Source organism: Papio anubis, chromosome 17, assembly GCF_008728515.1.
Source record: "Papio anubis isolate 15944 chromosome 17, Panubis1.0, whole genome shotgun sequence".
Taxonomy (NCBI): Eukaryota; Metazoa; Chordata; class Mammalia; order Primates; family Cercopithecidae; genus Papio; species Papio anubis.
The window spans coordinates 67,081,707-67,097,436 of NC_044992.1; the positions used below are offsets into that span (position 1 = coordinate 67,081,707).

Here is a 15,730-nt window from a genome sequence, read left to right on the forward strand (position 1 = left end):
CAAAGGGAGGCCTCAGCCTTCCTCCATCTACGCTGGTGGGTCCCTCAGGTCTGGCTCAGGCGAGACCCCTGGGGTCAGGGGTCCCCATGTCACAGAGGCAAACACACAGCCCAGTCACGTGGAATGGTGTTTTCATTGGTGTTAGTTGGGAGAAGAGGTTAATGGTTACAGAGCCAGGGCCTGGGCCAACGGGGTCAGGCTCTCCCTGCCCTCAGGTGGGCAGCCGGGGCTCCTGCTATGGTCCGAAGCCCCTCCCCCATTGTGTCCTCTCAGGCAGTTAATAGATAGAATAAATTCCATTTAAAATATATGCATTTCTCTCTGCTTAAAAAATAACATTTACAATTGAAAAGTTAGGACTTGTGGGATCTGTTAACCCCACTGCCTCCCACCCCTGCTAGCTCTGCCTCAGTGAGGGAAGGCGGGGGCAGGAGCTGCCTGGGCACCACCGCTGTGTATTTACATGTCCTCTGTACACCTACGGAGAGGGGGCCCGGCCAGACACATGCCTCCTCCAGCCTCTCAGGGCCTGGGCAGGATGGTGGGTGGCAAGAGGCATTCCCTTGGCACAACAACTTGGGACACAGGCTGGGGGGTACAGAGAAAGCACCCCCAGAGCCCCATCCCCGCTTCCTCCCTGAGGAGAGAGCTCTTACCAGGGTCCCTGTCCAGGAGCAGGGCTGTCGGTCAGATCACCCTGGGAGGGGCTTGGCTGAGATGCAGCGGAGGCCCCTTGCCAGTCAGGTTCTGAGAAGCTGGGCTGCCCCACGAGAGCTGCGGTGCCCACAGCCGCCGGCTTGGAGTGGGAAGGGGCCCTGCTAGGAGGGGCGCTTCAGCCTGACCAGCCTTTGGCCCATCCCTAGGGTGGCAGGGGCCTCTTTTGTGCTGGGGCAAAGGCAGTGGACTTCGGCAGGTCACAGTGGGCACTGCTGGAGGGCTCAGTCCAGCATGGCGTCCAGCTGGTCAGCCAGGGCATCGAACATGGTGCTGATGTCATCCAGAATGTGCTTGGTGGAGGCACTGGGGGCGCTGCAGCAAGGGGAAGGATGCGGTCAGATTAGCTACTGGCCTGTACCCCACTGGCCCTGGGGCAGGGAGCTGTCATAGCTCCCAGAGGCTCAGAGAGGCAAGGGACCGGCCAGGCTCATGTGCCTCTTAAATGGCAGCCACCAAGATTCCCTTATCTGGGTGAGTCCAACACCTGGCCTCTTATCCCATTAGTGCCTGCAGTGTCCCCCTCCAACATCCCCATGGTCCCTGGGCAGAGGATGCAGGGAGCGCCGTTTCTCCGCAGCCTTCTCTCCCTCCCCATCCGGCCCCCCTCACCCCTCTTGCTCCTCCGTGCCAATGCTCTTCTCTGCGGCTCTCAGTGCAGCTGCCAGGGACGAGCTGGTCTGCTCTAGTCTCTGCTGGGCCTGGCCTGGGCCCACAGTCCCAGTGCTCTCAGGCCGTGGAGGAGGCACCGGGCGGGGGCCGAGCCGGGATGCTAGCTTAGGACCAGAAAATGCCAGCTGGGTGCAGGCCACTGACACAGGCTTGGGGGCTGTTCCTGCAGAGACAAAATGGTTGGCCTGGGACTTGGCTGAGCCAGACATAACCCTGCCAGCAGTGCCTCTCCCACAGGCCTCCCCTCTTACCTGCTCCGGACACCTTGAGGAGGGCAGCAGGGGCGGCCGGGGGTTCTGTCTCCCCATTCCACCGACTAGCAGCTGAGCTTTCCAGACCTGGCCCTGGGCAGGGTGGCACCGGAGGCTGCGTGGCAGGGCTGGGAGCAAGGGGGGTTGGAACTCCTTGGGCTGGAAGGCTGCTGGGCTCGGGCTGGGGAGGGCTAGAAGCTAAAGGAGACTCGCCAGGAGTTGGGGAAGGCAGGGGGGCAGCGGGGTCAGGCGTGGCGCTGGCCACTCCGAAGGCCAGCAGTGCGGTCTGCAGCGGCTCTCTCTCGCGGCACTTGGGCCTCCGCTTAACAGTGTCTGATTCCGTGAGGTTGAAATCAAGGCCAGGGGGCACGGGTGTCTCTCGGGGCGGGGGACCAGCGGGCTTCGGGCGCTGTTTGATGGTCAGGTTCCCTTCCTCTGCAAACGGCAGCCCTTCCCCGGAGCTGCCCCGAGATGGAGGCATCCCCTCGGGGCCTGGCTCCTCCTCCTCTGTGTCTGATGCAGGCCCAGCCGGGGCAGGTGGGCCAGTGGGCTCTGAGGGGCCAGCGGGTTCACTCAGTGTTCGCCTTCGGGGCCCTGTGGCCCCTTCCTTGGGCCCTGGGCTCCCATCTAGTGGAGGTGGCTCCGGGCTGGGGCCAGAGACGGAGCTGAGGCGTTTGGGGGGTGGGGGCGGGGGGCCTTTGCGCCGGGCCCGCAGGGCGAAGGACTGACTGCGAGGAGTCCCCCGAGCTGGAGTTGGGGTCACGCTAGGACTGGTCCGGACAAGGGCGCTGCGTCCTGGCCGCCGGGTAAGGGTAGCATAACTGCCCAGGGCGCTGCCCACCGGCCCTTCGGCCTCCCCTTCAGCATCCCCCTCCGTGGGGCCAGGGCGGCTTAGGCTGTGGGACCGGCGTTTAGGTCGAGGCGGGTCTGGGGGAGTGGCAGGGGGCCCAGCCAAATAGGAGAAGGCCCAGGGGGCGCCAGGAGGTGGCCCTGGGGCCGGGCTGGAGGGTGAGGCCTGGGGGTACATAAAAACATAGGGTGGGGGTCCTTGGCCAGGAAGTGAGGAACAAAGCTTCGGGGGCCGCTCTGTGCCCTCTGGAAGGTTCCTCTCCTGGGGGTTGCTGGGATCTCCACTGCTGGGCTGTGGGGCAGGCGGTTCCTGTGAGTGGCCAGACCCCCGTGAGCGTGCCCCGATGCTCTCCTGGCTGGGAGAGCGGGCAGGTGGAAGGGGGAGTGGTTCAGGGCCACCCCCTGCCATGGCCGCTTGTAGCTCTGGGCTTAGTTCGCTGCCCTGGAAGGTGAGGAGCCGTGGGCCAGTCGTAGCTGGGCCTTCCCCGTTCTCTAGCCCCTCGATGGCCATCAGCTCCGGACCCTTGGCCAGCCGGCGCCCGCCTTCGCTGAGGGCCTCCCCCTGCAGCAGGCCCCGCCGAAGCTCTGCCAGTCGCTTCACCCCCAGCATGAGCTTCTTCTGATGCCCTGACATGGGGGACAGAAGTGGCAAGGTTAGCTGGGGCTGGGGTTGTCCTGGTCGCCGCTGGGTCCCATTCTCTCTCCTCTTGGAGATCCCGGAGGCAGGTGGGGGCCCAGCCGGGCCTCAGGGCAGTCCTTACCGAGCTTGTTGACCCCAATCTCCTGCAGCTCCTCCCAGGTGAGGTCGGCCACCAGCCCCATGGAGTCGTAGCCACTGCTCACCAGCTGCTTGTGGTACTGCGGCAGCCCCAGTGCACACAGCCACTCCAGCAGGTCCGTCTGGAAGAACACCGTCCTCAGAACAGCTCCCAGCCAGCCTCTGCCCCCAGCCAGAGGGGAAAAGGCACCGCAAAGCCACAGCTGAGGGTGACAGCACATGCCCCACTCCCCAGTCACCCTTGATGGCTCACTGGGATGTAGCTGGGCAGCCACTCGGCGATGCTGAGCTGAGCGATCTCGGAGGCGATCTTCTTCCTGTGCCCAGGCTTGGTCACCCCGATGGCCGTCAGGTCCTGCCACACACAGTCTGGCCATCAGGCCCCTCCCCTGCCTGCTGGGCCCTCCCCTGCCCACTGGGCACTGCTTCCCAGCTGCAGCACCCACCTCAGGCGTCATGCGGCTGATGGTAGGCACATCATAGCCGGCCTGCAGAAAGTGGGCAGTGTAGCCCTCCAGCTGGAACTCGCTTAGCCAGTTATGAATGGCCTGCGCGTCCTGCGGGGTGGGGGAAGGCGGCAGAATTAGCAGAAGCTGGACCAAGGCCCCAGCCCCCACCAGGGGCTCAAGGCCTGCCTGAGTGGGGCTTCAGTCCAGAGGCCCTTGCATCTCCCCTGCCCTACCCACCCCAAGGCCCACAGTGCACCCCAATGGAGGTCACACCTTCCCCTCCAGCAGCTGTTCCGGCCGCACGTCCTGGGTGAAGATCTGCTCCCCAGAGCGGCAGTTGGTCAGAGGGTGGTGGCTCAGGTTGTCTTCAAGGAGGGAGAAAAATGGAATGGAGAGGTAGCAGGAGGAAGGGGTGCCTACCCTCGGCCTCCTTACCTGCACCTCTCCTAGCCAACCCAGGTCCCCTGACCCTTCCTACCTGCCAGGGACGGTGGGTGGAGTCCTGGCAGCACCTGGTCCTCTCCAGCTGAGGGCAGTGGCTGGAGACAGGGCAGGAGCCAACTCAGCATGTGGGGAACTGGCAGTGGGGGGTGAGCCCTGCCCTGGTCCGTGACCCCACCATCCTACCTGGGCGTTCTCAATCAGGAGGCCAGGGCCGTGGCCGTTAGTGCCCTCAGAGCTCTGCCCGCTGCCGGCACTGCGGATGCTGCCCACGCTGCCCTCGCTGCCCACGCTATTCCTGTCACCTGCTGTGGGGGGCAGAAGCCAAAGGGTCAGAGCCCCAAGGGATGCTGCTGACAGCTGACTGGCAGCTTGCCCACGCCACACGCCCACACAGTGCCCAGCACTGCCCCCTGGGAGCAGGTACCTGGGCTGTCTGGGCTGAGGCCCACCCGAGGGAGCTGGCTGTAGGTAAGAGGGTGCGGGGGTTCTTCGGCAGGAGGCTGTGGTGTTCGGGAGAAGCCTGGGCGCAGGGGGGCGGGTGCGGAGGGGAGGCGGGCTGCAGGGATGCCCACCCGCTTGCTGACCACCTCGACAATGCCCGGGGGGAAGTAGCCTATGCGGTCTGTGCCCCTCTGGCTCTCGTGGATGTGGCCCTTCCAGCGGCCGTCGGGATGCTGTTCCAGCACCTGTGGCCAGGGGTGGGGAGTGGGGACGGTCACTCCCAGCACCAGGCAAGTGGCAAACAGTTGTCTCTACAGCTGCGGTCCGGCAACCCTGGTCCAGCTCTTCCCCTACCCCTGAGGAGTTGGCCTCTGATGCCCACACTGGCCCAAGTTCCACCCCTGCTGCCAGCAGCCAGCTCAATCTCCCCCGTGCCTCCAGGGCAAGCCCCAGTGGCAGCCTGTGGTCAAATCCCAGCTCCACTACTTGCTAGCTGTGTGACCTTGGGCAAGTCACTTTAATTTCTCTTGATTTTATTTTGTTTAATTCTCAATTTTGTCATCTCTAAAGAAGAAATGCTAATAGCACTGCCTTCCCCGGCTTTGGGAAGAATTAAATGAGAGTACATATAGAGACCTCAGATCAGAACCTGGTAACATAGCAGGTACCCAAATAAGTAACAGCAATCATTTGTATTTGCAATGCCTGCTTGGGGTCCCTCACCGTGATGACATCCCCTGCCCGGACATTGAGAGCAGTGGGATCGTGGAGGTTCCAGAAATCTTTGAGTGCTCGGACCTTCAGGATCCCTGAGGCCTCTAAGAGAATGGGGCGGGGGACAGGTGTCATCTAAGGGTCCTTAGGGCATCTTTCCACCCCTCATCCCCTTGACAACCCTCCCCCAGGGACGTCCACTCCCCCTCCACATCCTGGTACCTACTTGAGCAGCTCCAGGCCCCTCTGGGCAGGGTATCCTCCCCCGCACTCACCCCGCAGTAGCTGCTTGATTTCCCGGCTGGCCTGGGAGGTGGTGAACTGATTCACTATGTCCAGCGCCGTCTGGTTATACGTGTTCCGGATGTTCACGTCCACACCTCCCTGGGTGCACAGCGTCGCATGAGCACACACTGGGCACTTTGACACACCTCACCCTATTCTCTCAGCTACCCGGGACATAGGTACTTTTATTTTCAGATTTTACAAATGAGGAAATAGAAGCTCAGGGACTCAGTCAAGGACAAGCTCAAGTTCACTCAGCTAGTAAGAGGCACATCTGGGGTGCCAATCAGGTTGGTCTGCCCCCGATCCATCCGCACTGCCTCGGCACCATTCAGAAGAAAATCAGGCCTCTTCCCTGATGCCAATGCAAAAACCATGCTGGAGTCCTCCATCCCGTACCTCCCCAGCCCAGTTGGGGCACAGGGCAGAGGCTCCATGGACACCTGCAAGGGAGCAGGGGCGCACACCCACCTCCAGGAGCAGCCGCACCACCTCGGTCTTGCCATACAGTGCGGCCTCGTGGAGCGCCGTACCCGTCTTGGTCTGGCGGTTGATCTCGATCCCAGCTCTCAGGAGCTGCCTGCAGTGGACAAGGGGAGTCACAGGGGAGGTGGGGCAGGAGAGGGTGCTGACTGCTGGGGGCCTGGGAGATGGAGAGCCCGGGGGATGAGGGCAGCGGGGGAGGGCACTGAGGGGCACCAATTGTCCTGCAGGCAGGTGAAGAGGAAGCGGGGGGACCCCAAGAGTACCTGATGACTTCTCTGTGGCCATTCTTGGCAGCCAAGTGCAGGGGCGTGGTATAGTTGGGGTCACAAGGGTCCTTGGCCTCGCCCTCCAGCAGTGCCACACATAAGTGGCTGTTCAGTAGCAGCTGGGCCACCTGCAGCACCCAGCGCCCAGTTAGAGCCTCCTCCTGAGACCCTGTAGACGTCCAGGACCCAGCACCCCAAGGCTGCGGGCCTCACCTTGAGTCGGCCAAATTCACAGGCCAGGTCCAGGGGTGTCTTCTTGGCCTTGTTGACCAGGCATGGGTTGGACTGATGTTGGAGGAGCATTTCTGACTGGGGTGGGGGGAGCCAAGTGAGGGGGCCTGGCCTGGCCGGCACCCCACCCCGCCCCACGCCACGCCCCTGTGGGCGGCCTCACGTACCACCTCATAGTGTCCATACTGCGCGGCCAGGTGAAGGGGGATCTGTCCGTCCAGCGAGGCGGCATTGACGGCCGCAGAGGCGCGCAGCAGCAGCCTCACAGGCTCCAGCCGGCCCTGCCAGGCTGCGTAGTGCAGCGGGCGCATGCCTGGCAGGAGGAAAGCGATTCTGAGGGAGGTCCTGGGATGGCCTTGGGGGTGGAGAGGAACTGAGCAGAGGATGGAGCAAGCCCAGCTGGGAGGGCAGAGCCCAAGGGGATGCAATGCTGGTTAGGAAGAGGTCCGGCTTGACAGGGCTGAAGCCAGAGTCCTGCTGTGCCCATCACGGATCATGATGACCCCAGGACAGCAGCAAAACCTCGCTGAGCCTCAACCTACTCATCTGAATAATGGGATGTTAGTACCAGTCCCCTGCGCAAGAAGGCTGTGAAGATTGAACAGGGAAAAGCCACTTGCAAGCCCAGAGATGCTGTGCTAACAACTATTAGCATTGCTACGTTGTCATGGGAGCAAGTTCTGGTCCCAGGGTCTGGGTAGGGCCCCTACCTGCCTGGAGTGGGAGTCGGGGGCACATGGGGGTCTCACCATTGCTGTCCTTGATGTCAACAGTGGCCTGAGCCTCTAGCAGCAAGGCTATGAGCTCCAGGCTGCCCCCCAAAGCAGCGTGGTGGAGGGCAGAGAATCTGGTGTGGGAGGACACAAAGTTGGGGTGTTGGTGGGCAGCCCCCACCCTCAAATCCTGGTCTTCCATACCCAAACCTATCCTGGGGCTGGCAGGGATGGGTTACTGACACCCCCACAACCCCGCCAGCCCTGCCATGGGAGCGCAGTGGCTGGCTCCCCGATACCCCACCAGCCCTGCTGTGGGAGCGCAGTGGCTGATCCCCCCACACCCCGCCAGCCCTGCCGTGGGAGCGCAGTGGCTGAGCCACAGCATGAAAGAGCTCAGTGTCTGTGCTGAGAGGCCCGTTTGTCTCGCCCCCCGGTCCCAGCTGGCCCAGGGGAGGGGGCCGTGGGAGCAGAAGCCTGAGGGCTCCTACCCTCCAGGGAGAAAAGGGGGCCCCGAAGGAATCTGACCCCAGGAGGCCCTGCAGAGAGGCACCAAGGCCCCTCCCCTCACTCAGCGCTAACTCCACGGGTGGGCGGGTGCCCCCTCCCTCCAGCCTAGGGACAGGACCCACAGCTCGCAGCAAATACACTTCCAGGGCCAAGTTTGAGAGGGAAAGGGGCTCTGGGCCTCAGGGTCTTTCCCTCCAGCCCCGCCCCCGGGGCTCTGCTGGCCCCACCCGGCAGCTCTGCAGAGGGACGGGGCTCCCACTCACCCGTCAGCGTCCTGGTAGTTCACGTTGAGCCTCTTTGTGGAGCCCAGGAGCTCTGGGGGTCAGGGCAGGAGGTGTCAGGGCCATCAGATGACTGCCCTCACCCAGCATCCCTCCCCCAGCCTGTCACAACCCGGCTGACCTCTTGGCATGCAGGAAAGCACCTGCCCCATGGCCTTTCGCCCGTCCCGTCCCCGTGGCTTCCCACCCTGGCCCACCGGCCCAGCAGCGTGAGGGCAGTGAGGGCAGGCTGCTGCTGCGGCAGTCGGCTGGCTTCCCCTCGCCCCAGCCCCGCTTGTTTATAGAGCCAAAGGGGGCGGGGGGTGGGACTGGCACCATGTGCCCTCAGTGGACAGGCCCACGGTGTGCATGGTTAGCATTCCTGCCTGAATGGGCCAGGCAGCTGGTCACGTTGTCCTACTGGATCAAGGGGCCAGGGGAGAGAAGGAAAGAGGCACTAGGTATTCAAGGGCAGGCCACGATGCCCAGTCCTGGGGCATCCCCAGGGAAGGTGACATCAGAAAGACCTCTACCCAACACTGGCTCTGCCAGGGGCCAGCTGTGTGACTGTGACAAGTCATTTAACCTCCCAGGCTCAGTGTCCTCAACTGTGAAATGAGCTGATCAGAACCTGCTCATGGGGCTGTGAGTACAGTGCCTGACCTTGTCATATGCAAAGACAGGAGCTCTCACCATCTAGCCCTCCTGACATGTTGGCCAATACCATCCCGATGTTAGGGTGATGGTCCTCCAACAAGAGGTGGCACAGGGCCCGCACTGTCCCCATTGGGATCCCCATGGGTGCTCAGACTGCCCAGGGAGTCACTGCTACTGCTGACTCCACACCTACAGGGTCTTAGCTGAGGTGTCCATGCCCTGGACAAGGACTCTGCAGGTTGATGGCAAGAGGAGCTGGGGCCACCCCGTCTCGGGGCAGGGTTCAGGCAGGTGTGCTCCCTGTGAGAGCCAGGGAACTGGTGGGAGTGGTTCTTGAAGCGCTGGGGAGGGAAGGAAGGCCTGTCGTCATGGGCGGCCTCTGCCTCCTGCTAGAACCCACCCTGCAGGGAAGGAGTGGGCCTGGCTCGGCCAGGCCGGGCGGAGTGCCAAGCGTGCTGGCCCAGGCCTGCCCCCCAGGCTCCGGTGGGCCCCCGAATACCCCAGTAGCCTGGGCAGGACAGGGCTTCATTCCAACAGGGAGGGGAGGGACCAACCTGGCAGTGGGGAGCATGGCACAGAGGGAGGGGACAGCTACACTGAGGGCCAAGCTGAAGGACACTGTGCCACAAAGGTAAGGACAGAGCCAGGGAGGGACAAAACGCTAAAGGGGCTGTGGCCACTGGGAAGAAACACAGACCTCCATTTTCCTCCAGTCCCCTTGGAAAGTCCTTGTCATACAGAACCATTTGAGGCAGTAGAAAGAAGAGAGGCTCTAGAAGCAGAAGCACTCAGTTCAAATGCTCACTCTGGCTGTGTGACCCTGGCCTGCCACGGTACCTCTCTGAGCCCCAGTGGAGACGATGCGGTCAGCAGGGAAGAGACACAGAGCGCCCTTCAAGCTGCCCACGCTTCCCTTAGCCCTCCTCCTCCAATAGCCTGGACAGTTTGGGATGAGGCAGCTGGGTGGCGGGATGCAGTCCCTCCAGGGAGGGGCAGGACAACGTGACAGGCAGGACAGGAACAGGGCAAGGGCCAGGCTGGGTGGCTCCGTTCTTTACAGAACAATGGCCGGAAAGGCGGTGGGGAAGAGGCTCAGAGTGACCGGGCTGGGGACCCTGGCGGGAGGACAGAGGGTCTCGGTTCCTGGCAGTGACTCCAGGCACTTCCCCTGCGGTACAACCTTCTTCCCAGGCCTGGTGCTGGGGGTGGAAGGGTGGCTCCTGATTTAGGCTCCCGGGCAGAGGATGTGAGCTCAGCCAGCCGCCCCAGCATACCCCATTTCCTCTGGCCAAAGAAGGAGATTGTTCAGAAAAGGGAGTGGTGCGGCGAGGGGTGGGAAGCAGGGCCAGGGCAACTGTACCCCTCTTCTCTCAGCCACCTGCTCCGTGAAGAGAACCTGGGTGGGGGCAGGGAATTGCCCTGATATCAAATGCAGGAGGCTGAGGGAGCACCTCCCGCCTCCCTGTTCTCTCTCTGGATAGCTATAAAGCTCTAGCTAACCCCCAGAAGGAAAAAGGGGAGCCCTGACAACTCCCTTTTAGCAGTTTCCTTTGCCTTCTTGTGATATGGAGCAACAGTCCTCAGCCTCACTTCTGACAACTGCATCAGAATCACTGGGAGAACTTTCTGATTCACAGAGTCCCAGGCCTTCTGTGATGAGTCCGATTTTGAGGAGAGTTCAAAGTCTACGCTTTTATTTTTATTTATGTATTACTTTCTGAGATAGGGTCTTGCTCTGTTGCCCAGGTTGGAGTGTAGTGGCACGATCTTGGCTCACTGCAGCCTTGACCTCCCCGACTCAAGCGATCCTCCCACCTCAGCCTCCTGAATAGGCAGGACTACAGGCGTGTGCCACCATGCCCAGATCATTTCTTAATTTTTTTGTAGAGATGGCATCGTACTATGTTGCCCAGGCCAGTCTCAAACTCCTAGGCTAACTAGGAGTCCTGGGGGATTCCTTCCTGTGCACAGGGCCAACAGGACTATAGGTGTGTGCCATCATGGCTGGCCCAGTCTGCACTTTTGAAACCATCCCTAGGCCAGCATGTTGGCACTGCCTGTAGTACTAGCCACTCAGGAGGCTGAGGTGGGAGGATGAGGCAGGAGGATCACTAGAGCCCAGGAGTTCAAGGCTGGGCAACATAGTGAGACTCCATCTCTTTCCCTATCTTTTTTTTTTTTTTTTTTTTTGAGACAGACTCTTGCTCTGTTGCCCAGGCTGGAGTACAGTGGTGCAATCTCAGCTCACTGCAACTTCTGCCTCCCAGGTTAAAGCGATCCTCTTGCTTCATCCTCCAGAGTAGCTGGGACTACAGGCATTCGCCACCACACTGAGCTAATTTTTGTATTTTTAGTAGAGATGGGGCTTCACCATGTTGCCCAGGCTGGTCTCGAACTGCTGACATCAAGTGATCTGCCCACCTCAGCCTCCCAAAGTGAGACCCTATCTCTTTAAAAAGAAAAGAACAGAACAATCCCTAGGTAATTCTGATGGGCAGCTGAGTGTGGAGCACAGGGGACAGGGTGCAGCTTTGCCTCTGTTCTGCCATGCTATGGCTGTGTGACTTTAGGCAAGTCACTAACCCTCTCTGAGTATCACTTTCCTTATCTACAGAACGGATATTGAAATACCTATCTCACAGGCAAGTGAGGAAATTATAATATTTCATAGACTATAAGGTTTGCAAAATGTCACCTTGTGATCTCACTTTTGTCACCAGCCTCTCCAGCTTCTTAGAGGACTGGGAGGGGAGGCACAGTGCCAGGGCCTCACAAGGAATCCCAGGCCCCAGTCACACTGTGCCTGCGCCTACAGCCTGTGCAGGGTGAATTCTCCCCTTTGGGACTGAGGGAAGGGACCTCGTTCCCCACAGACGTTTCCCACTGGGCACAAGGGACCTTCTCAGAGCCTGAGTCTGGCTCTGCAGTTCCCACCACCAGCCTTCAAACCCCTCCCTCCTGCCCTCCCTAGGGCCTCACTTTGAGGCCCCAGAGCTGTGAGGCCAGCAGCAGCTTGACCAAGGCCCCACTGGGCAGGTTGCCAAAAACAACACAGAGGTGAGAGAAGAGACAGAGGAGGGGAGTGGCTGCACTGCTGGACCTTAGGGCCCTCCCCCGGGACCTCCTTAGCACCTCCCCAGTGGCACCCACCCTGTGTCCACTTCCCTAGGCACAAAGACCATCCCATGGCTCCACCTCTCCAGGCCCTGCGTCTCCTGCCCTGGTGTGCCAGTGGACGCATGAGGTTAAGGCCCTTCCTCTGGCACCCATACCCCAGGGGTTCAGGTAGCCTGGGGTACTCCTTCCTGTGCACAGGGCCAAGGTGTACCTTGGGGCTAGAGCCCCTGAACTCCAGAGGAGACCCTCCCATCCAGGGAACTCCTCCTGCCTCAGTCTGGTGGCAGGAACCACCTCCTGCTCATGCTGATCTGGGATCTCAAGGTGACAAGTCCAGTGGCCTCTTGGGACAGCCCAGAGAGCTCTCCCTGAAGCCCAGATGTCTGTTCTCCCTGTGGGGGGTCACACCACAGAGGGACCCAAGACAAGGGGCTCAGGTGTGGCCACTTGTGCATGGAGCCCCCACAGCCCAGTCAGGTCCCAAGGCTAGGTGAAAACTTCCAGTAAATGAGCTCTGGCCACACCCCACCCCAGGGCAAACATGTCAGGGGAAGAGAAACTTTAGCAACTTGTTAGAGAGTGTTGAACTTTCTTTAAGCAGTACAACTCCCTTTTTAAAAGCTATCTTGTAGCCTGGTGCGGTGGTTCACGCCTGTAATCCTAGCACTTTGGGAGGCCGAAGCGGGTGGATCACCTGAGGTCAGGAGTTCGAGATCAGCCTGACGAAGATAGTGAAACCCCGTCTCCAGTAAAAATACAAAAATTAGCCAGGTGTGGTGTCAGGCGCCTGTAATCCCAGCTACTCAGGAGGCTAAGGCAGAAGAATCGCTTGAACCCGGGAGGCAGAGGCTGCAGTGTGCTGAGATCATGTCACTGCACTCCAGCCTGGGTGAGAAAGCAAGACTCTGTCTCAAAAAAAAAAAAAAAAAAAAAAAAAGAGCTATCTTATAGATATCCTCTTAAGACACAAACACAGAGATGCTGCAGTTGGAATGTGTGCATTTGAGGTTGGGGGGAGGGATGAAGTTCTATCTATTCAGTCTATTCAGTCTTCTCTAACCCATCGTCAGAAACCTCATGTCTCCAAAGAACACATCAGAAAGACCACCTGCTAGAAGGCAACTCCACCAAGACAGGAATTTAGGTCTGTTTTGTTCACTACTATGGTCAGTGCTCAGAACAGAGCCTGAGCCAGCCATGGTGACTCATGCCTGTAATCCTAGCACTTTGGGAGGCCTAGGTGGGTGGATCACTTGAGGTCTGGAGTTCGAGACCAATCTGGTCCACATGGTGAAACACCATCTCTACCAAAAATATTTTTAAAAATTAGCTGGGTGTGGTTGCACACACCTGTAATCCCAGCTACTGGGGAGGCCGAGGCAGGAGAATGGCTTGAACCCAGAAGGCGGAGGTTCCAGTGAGTCGAGATCCTGCCACTGTACTCCAGCCTGGGTGACAAGCAATAGGCACTCAATAACAATGTGAATGAATGTACTTCAACCCTCTCATTTTGCAGACAAGGAAACTGCAGCCCAGAGAGGTTAAGTGACTTGCCTAAGGACACACAGCAAGGGGGACCCAACTTTCTCTCTGGCTCTCTCACACAGAGGCACTTCTTATTGAGAACAAGACAGTCCACCCTCCTCAAATATGCAGATCACAGTGACCACCCCCCACCCCACCCCCCCCCAGCCTCTGTGAACTGAGCACTCAGAGGGCCTCAGCGGGATGCTCATCCCACCCAGTACTCACTTGTCTTTGTGGCCTTGACCTTTGCCACCAGTTTCTGCACACCGGTCACATCTCCATTCTTGACAGCAAGGATCAGGTCCTGTTCACGACCCATCCTGGCTCCTGGGCTGAGCTCTGCGCTCAGGAGTCCAGGGCAAAGGCAGGCAACGGGTCCAAGATGGGGCGTCAGGACGCCATGCCGCAGCCCCTCAGAGGGCTCCTGGTTCCAGGGGAGCAAGTCTGGTATCTCAGGCAGCGGCTCCTCGTCAGGTGCTGAGGGATATTCCCAAAGAGGCTCCGTGAACTGCCACCACACGAAGGAAAGCCAGTCTCTGAGGGGTGGAGGCTCTGGAAATCTGGATGGATATCAGCCTGTGGCTTCTGACAGCTCCGGGATGGGCCGGGACCGGGCACACCAATCTTCCAGGCTTGGCTGGGGAACACTAGTGCCCACCCAGAGAGCAGCCAGCATTCCCTTGGGCCTCAGGCAGCAGCGGTGCACTGGTCTCAGGGGTCAGGAAAAGGCACAGGGCCTCTGTCCAATGCTGGGCCACAGCCTGCAAGGGTCCCAGAAGTGGAGTGCAGAGGATGAGCAGAACAAGACCTTCAGGGAGCCCCCAAGCCACCCCGGCTCCCCTCGGAGTCCATGGTGACGCTGAGCCACTTGAAGTGCAGAGGAAGCTGCTGTGCATGAGAGGAGTATTGGTGGCGGGGAGGTGGCATTCTGGGAGGGGGAGGCTGAGTCACTGGGGCCCCAGGGCACCTGGCAGTACCTCAACCTTGGGCAGGAGGGGCCCTGGCAGCATGACATACTGGGGCAGGCCGGGCCAGCAGCCTGTTCTCCACAGCCCGAGGCTCCGACACCCACAGACAACTGGCGGGCCAGGAGGTGGGGCCGGGAGGGTCAGGCACAGGCAGGCGGGCAAGGGTCACTCCCTGTCAAAGGCACCAGCCCCCAGATTCCTCCCTACGGAGGCTTCAAGGCTTCACTTTAATGGCTGGATGCCCTAGCCCTAGGGCTCTTTGTGAACGGAGGGCATGAAGTGCTTCTGGCCCCCCATTTCTGGGGGCTCTGCCTGCCAAAGAGGGAAGCTGCACAGCACCTGTTGCTGACCCGTCCTCGCCCCTTGTGTCGGGTGGAGGAGCAGCTGGGCAGAGAACAGACACAGACACTGCTGACAAACGGGGCTCCCAAGCCCCCCAAGCCTGAACCTGAAGCCCAGACCCTGGACTCCACTGCAGAGAGGCTTACGTCAGTTTCTCGGTGGCCGCGAATTTACTGCCAGAGTCTTGTGGCATGAGATCCGCGCAGGCCTGGGGCCCTGGCCGGGAACCCCTCACTCCCCAAACGTCCCAAGCCCAACCCAGGGGCACTCCCACGCGGAGCCCGCGGCCGACACGGGCGGAGGACGCCCTTGGCAGTGCCTGGGGTCGGGCTGGCTCCCCCGCCCCCCGGAATGTCCCTCCAGCGCCGCGCAACCCCCCAGTCCAGCCCAGCCCAGGCCCACCGGGAAACAAAGCGGCGGGAGAAGCCGGGCGGGCCAAGTGCCCGAGGTATAAACGCGGAGGATGGAAAAAGGGGCGCGAGGAGGACGGAAGGAGCGAGGAGATGGAGGCGCCCGCCGATCCCGCAAGAAAAGTTAGTTTGCGCCCGCCCCCATGGGCGCTGACCTCCAGCGCGGGCCCCGCAGCCTCACCTCTCCCGGCCGCCCGCCGGGGTCCGGCTGGCCCTGCTCGGTCCCTGGCACTCTGGACGGTGGCTCCCACTCCCCCCCTGCCCCCCTTTCTCCTTCTCCTTTTCCAAGGCCGGCTCGGCGCCTCCCGCAGGAAATCCCGCCCCTCCCCCCTCCCTCCCGCCGGATCGGGAACGGAGGGATCGTCCCGGCCGCGCAGTCAGGCTGTCAGTCAGCGCCGGCGGCTCCGCCCCCATCCGCGCCAGATCCCGCCCCAACTCGCGCCCGCCCGGACCGGGGGCGCTGACCGAATCAGCGCATGCGCCCAGGTGAAACGGGGGGGGCGGGGGGCGCGGGGGGCGCGGGGGGCAGAGGTGACCTGGGGCCCTGGACTTAGACCCAAGGGCGAGACACCCTGGGCCTGACTGGTGGGAGAGAAGACGTAAGGTGAAGGGGGTTGGCAACCAAGACGCGGGACCCCACTTGCAG

The 15,730-nt window shown here is 61.0% G+C and overlaps 1 protein-coding gene across 2 annotated transcripts; it reads right to left on the bottom strand.

Annotated features, from left to right (window-relative positions):
• Window positions 1–114: 114 nt before the first annotated feature.
• Window positions 115–15,353, bottom strand: CASKIN2 (CASK interacting protein 2). Of its 2 annotated transcripts, XM_009191234.3 has the most exons (20): window positions 15,266–15,353; window positions 13,590–14,125; window positions 8,067–8,118; window positions 7,330–7,427; window positions 6,748–6,893; window positions 6,563–6,658; window positions 6,347–6,477; window positions 6,069–6,177; window positions 5,588–5,696; window positions 5,322–5,416; window positions 4,582–4,843; window positions 4,341–4,462; window positions 4,192–4,252; window positions 3,987–4,078; window positions 3,711–3,821; window positions 3,518–3,619; window positions 3,248–3,386; window positions 1,638–3,113; window positions 1,327–1,549; window positions 115–1,029 (listed from the first exon to the last, which is right to left on the bottom strand). In XM_009191234.3, exons 2-20 carry the CDS (start codon window positions 13,681–13,683, stop codon window positions 939–941), a joined length of 3,609 nt encoding a protein of 1,202 aa, XP_009189498.2. In that variant the 5' UTR covers window positions 13,684–14,125; window positions 15,266–15,353; the 3' UTR covers window positions 115–938. The 2 variants fall into 2 exon arrangements, with proteins under 2 accessions (XP_009189498.2, XP_009189499.2); XM_009191235.4 differs by lacking the exons at window positions 13,590–14,125; window positions 15,266–15,353 and adding an exon at window positions 8,206–10,486.
• Window positions 15,354–15,730: the final 377 nt, after the last annotated feature.